At 35.5% G+C, this 5000-nt stretch overlaps 4 protein-coding genes across 5 annotated transcripts in view; 2 read left to right on the top strand and 2 right to left on the bottom strand.

The window, feature by feature from the left end:
* The window catches only part of slc12a2l (solute carrier family 12 member 2-like), a 30893-nt gene extending 30605 nt beyond the window's left edge, over window positions 1-288 (bottom strand). Inside the window, 2 exon segments of the mRNA XM_052107818.1 lie at window positions 1-10; window positions 13-288. The exon segment at window positions 1-10 is cut by the window's left edge and continues 325 nt beyond it. Coding sequence (XP_051963778.1) covers window positions 1-10; window positions 13-118 — 116 coding nt within the window. The 5' untranslated portion in view covers window positions 119-288.
* Window positions 1-5000, top strand: part of LOC127630389 (uncharacterized) — a 320692-nt gene that overhangs the window by 280204 nt on the left and 35488 nt on the right. The window lies entirely within an intron of this gene.
* Window positions 1-5000, top strand: part of LOC127630371 (filaggrin-2-like) — a 91476-nt gene that overhangs the window by 77114 nt on the left and 9362 nt on the right. The window lies entirely within an intron of this gene.
* The window catches only part of LOC127630380 (GRAM domain-containing protein 2B), a 26043-nt gene continuing 22753 nt past the window's right edge, over window positions 1711-5000 (bottom strand). For both annotated transcript variants that reach the window (XM_052107839.1, XM_052107840.1), the window contains 2 exons: window positions 4432-4498; window positions 1711-2487 (listed from right to left, as the gene is read on the bottom strand). In XM_052107839.1, coding sequence (XP_051963799.1) covers window positions 2440-2487; window positions 4432-4498 — 115 coding nt within the window. In that variant the 3' untranslated portion in view covers window positions 1711-2439. The remainder of the gene's footprint in view (window positions 2488-4431; window positions 4499-5000) is intronic.

Genomic DNA, 5000 nt, shown 5'->3' with positions numbered 1-5000 from the left:
GCTGCAGCCGTGCAGCCGCCTCCGCCACCGGGTCCACCTGAAACCTGCTCAGAGAGGATTCGGTGACCCTGAGTGCGGATTTCTGTCCGGATGGAGGAGATGAGTGTTGATCCGACATGATGGAGAATCTGGAGACGCGCAGGTGAGTGTCCTCTCACGCGCTCAGCGCATCCATCAGTTACTATAGAAACAGGAGAGATGACCGGCAGCAACAGTGTGTGTCAGTCACTCTGAATGAGAGGACACACGTAACGAGCACTCGTGACCGGACACTTGGCACCGGACGCCTCTTCGATGTTCTAGTTCGTTACAAAGTTACAATTCGGCCCCCCAATATACCCGAGCGTCCCGTGCGTCATAGTGCGTAACTGCGTGCGACAGAAACACAGAGGTGTTTTGTTTATCTAAAATGTAACCTATATTTCAGCTCTCATAAAGATCAATATTGAACATTCAATTGTAAAATGTGTGTAGTTGACATTTCAGCAATGTCCTGTGACAGACTATAATTCATCTGAAACTGTCATTTATCATTAAAATGTTTTTTTTTTTTAAATAAAAAATTCTTCCATAATTATCCTATTAAACATGCAGTTTCAATGAGCTCATTTAGGATAAAATATATAAAATATATAACAAATATTGATGAGTAAAAACATTTATAAATAATTGTATATATATATATATATATATAAAATATTGATGTTGAGTAAAACAAAATAAATAATTATATATATATATAATTTTGATGTTAAGTAAAATAAATAATTATATATATATATATATATATATTGATGTTGAGTAAATAAAATAAATAATTATATATATATAATATTGATGTTAAATAAAATAAATAATTATATATATATAATATTGATGTTGAGTAAAATAAATAATTATATATATATAATATTGATGTTGAGTAAAATAAATAATTATATATATATAATATTGATGTTGAGTAAAATAAATATAATAATAATATTGATATATATATATATATATATAATATTGATGTTAAATAAAATAAATAATTATATATATATAATATTGATGTTGAGTAAAATAAATAATTATATATATATAATATTGATGTTGAGTAAAATAAATAATTATATATATATAATATTGATGTTGAGTAAAATAAAATAAATAATTTTATATATATAATATTGATGTTGAGTAAAATAAATAATTATATATATATATATATATATATATATATATATATATATATATATATATATATATATATATAATATTGATGTTAAATAAAATAAATTATTTTATATATATAATATTGATGTTAAGTAAAATAAATAATTATATATATATATATATATATATATATATATATATATATATATATATATATATATTAATATTGATGTTAAATAAAATAAAAATAAATAATTATATATATATATATATATAAATAAAATATTGATGTTAAGTAAAATAAAATAATTATATATATATATATATATAAATAGTCATGTTAAGTAAAATAAATTATATATAATATTGATTTTGAGTAAAAAATGAAATATGATATGTATATATGTATAAAATATTGAGAATTTGTTTTTATATATATGTATAGTGTATAAATATATATATAGGAAACACTTTATAAGACAGTTACATTTGTTAACATTCATTAATTCATGAGATATTACAAACTAACATTGGACAATATTTGAAACAGCTTTTATTCATCTTGGTTTTAGTATTAATTGATAATAGCACATTTACTCATTGTTAGTTCATGTTTGTTGATATTTCATTATTCAATGTTAACATATACAACTTTTAAATGTAAAATGTATTAGTATGAAATGAACATTGATTAATAAAAGTATTGTTTATGTACTTCAACAAATGGACGCTCGTTGTAAAGTGTTATGGATGACTTTCAGACACTGTCAGGACGTTTAAAAGCTGAAAACAAAACATGAAAACTCCCCAGCACTCCAAGTCATTCCAGTTGAGGCAGAAACAATAGTTTTCTGTGGAGACGAGAGATAACGTTCAGTCGCATTAGCATCGAACACAACACTCTCTTTCACACACCGACTCTGAGCTGAAAGAGATCCTTCACAGAGCAGCACACAAGAAAGAACATTGTGTTTCACAGCACAGAAGATTAAGAAAATATATTTCATTCTTATACGAAGATCTTCATGACAGAAGTTTGTCGTGGTCATGTTGGTTTTCCTCACACACATCATCAGGCCCGGTTCTGGCCCGCCAGCAGCTCACTTGAGCACTAACACACATCTTACACATATAACTCATCTTATAAACATCAGAGTTTAGTTTAAACATCTTCTGAATCACAAACAGCAGATTCATATTGTGACGAATCGTGATGAATATTGGGATGTTTTTAACATCTGCGGAAGATTCCTTCATCTTCCATGACATCAGAATGATCCGTCACTCGTGCGATACAGATTGCAGCAGTCTCTGCAGACTTCTGTGGATCTACAGGAACATATCACAGGATTTACTGACTGTCAGTCATCATTATTCTGTCCTACGATGAGCTTTTCACCACACAAACACCTTTAATGTGTTACTTTTTATATGGAATACTTGAGACATTTCTGGATGTTTGAATCCACCAAACATTTAAACAAAACCAAAGATCGCTGATTTTTTAGAAAAGAAAACCTTCACATAGAAATAGTTTAAGGTGTGTTTGTGTTGATCAGTGTTGTACAGACACACACACACACACACACACACACACACACACACACACACACAAACACACATACACACTCATGCACACACGCACACTCACACACATGCACACACACACACACACACACACACAAACACACACTCATGCATACACACACACACACACTCATGGACACACCCTCATGCACACACGCACACTCATGCACACACACACACTCATGCACACACACACAAACACACACTCATGCACACACACACACATACACACATGCACAAACACACATACACACACTCATGCACACACACACACACACACACTCACACACACACACACACACACACACACTCGATCAGTGTTGTACAGACACACGCTCACGCACACTCACACACATGCACACACACACACTCATGCACACACACACACACACACACACTCACTCATGCACACACACACACTCACACTCATGCACACGCACACACACACACACTCATGCACACACACTCATGCACATGCACACACACACACACACACACACTCATGCACATGCACACACACACAAACACACTCATGCACACACACTCATGCACATGCACACACACACACACACACACTCATGCACACACACTCATGTACATGCACACACACACACACACTCATGCACATGCACACACACACACACACACTCATGCACACACACTCATGCACATGCACACACACACACACACACACACTCATGCACATGCACACACACACACACACACACACTCATGCACATGCACACACACACACACTCATGCACACACACTCATGCACGCACATGCACACACACACACTCACTCATGCACACACACACACACACACTCGATCAGTGTTGTACAGACAGACACACACACACACACACACACACACACTCATGCACACACACACACATACACACATGCACAAACACACATACACACACTCATGCACACACACACACATACACACATGCACAAACACACATACACACAGTCATGCACACACACACACACGCACACACTCACTCATGCACACACACACACACTCGATCAGTGTTGTACAGACACACGCTCACGCACACTCACACACATGCACACACACACACTCACGCACACACACACACACACACTCACTCATGCACACACTCACACACACACACTCATGCACACGCACACACACACACACACTCATGCACACACACTCATGCACATGCACACACACACACACACTCATGCACATGCACACACACACACACACACTCATGCACACACACTCATGCACATGCACACACACACACACACACACACACTCATGCACACACACTCATGCACATGCACACACACACACACACACACTCATGCACACACACTCATGCACATGCACACACACACACACTCATGCACACACACTCATGCACATGCACACACACACACACACACACACACACACTCATGCACATGCACACACACACACACACACTCATGCACACACACTCATGCACATGCACACACACACACTCACTCATGCACACACACACACACACACACACTCGATCAGTGTTGTACAGACAGACACACACACACACACACACACACACACACACACACACACACACACTCACTCGATCAGTGTTGTACAGACAGACAGACACACACACACACACACACACACACACACACACACACACACACTCACTCACTAACCTTTTCTAACTTCAGGAGGTTCAGAGAGAGCACTGAGCAGATCTCTGCTGGAGATTCAGATTCATCTCTGCAATAATAAACACATTTACACATTGAGAAATAACTCTTATAAATACTGTAACAACACATTAAAGGAATATTCCGGGTTCAAGTTAATCTCAATGGCCAGTATTTGTGTCATAATGTTGATTACCACAGATATTAATTTCAACTCGTTCCTCCTTTTCTTTAAACGTGTTGCAGTGAGACACTTATAATGCAAGTCACTGGGGTCATTATTGGAGGTTTAATGTGAAGCTTTTGATTTTATACACTTGCATTAATTCTGTTAAAACTTGAATATTAATGAGCTGTAAAGTTGTTTAAATTGGCATGTTTATGGTTACAGTGTGTTTTAGGATGTACAGTGTTGTTGTCATGGCAACAAAGTTGTAAAATTGGCTATAACTTTACACAGATCAGAATCAGCTTTATTGTTTACATATGACAGAAGCTTCCAGCACACAAACAATACAACAACATGACAGAGATGATAATAACAATAATAAATAATATATATATATATATTT

This window comes from Xyrauchen texanus, chromosome 37 (assembly GCF_025860055.1).
Source record: "Xyrauchen texanus isolate HMW12.3.18 chromosome 37, RBS_HiC_50CHRs, whole genome shotgun sequence".
Taxonomy (NCBI): Eukaryota; Metazoa; Chordata; class Actinopteri; order Cypriniformes; family Catostomidae; genus Xyrauchen; species Xyrauchen texanus.
The sequence above is the reverse complement of the archived record's forward strand: the minus strand, read 5'-3'. Positions and strand labels throughout refer to the sequence as shown.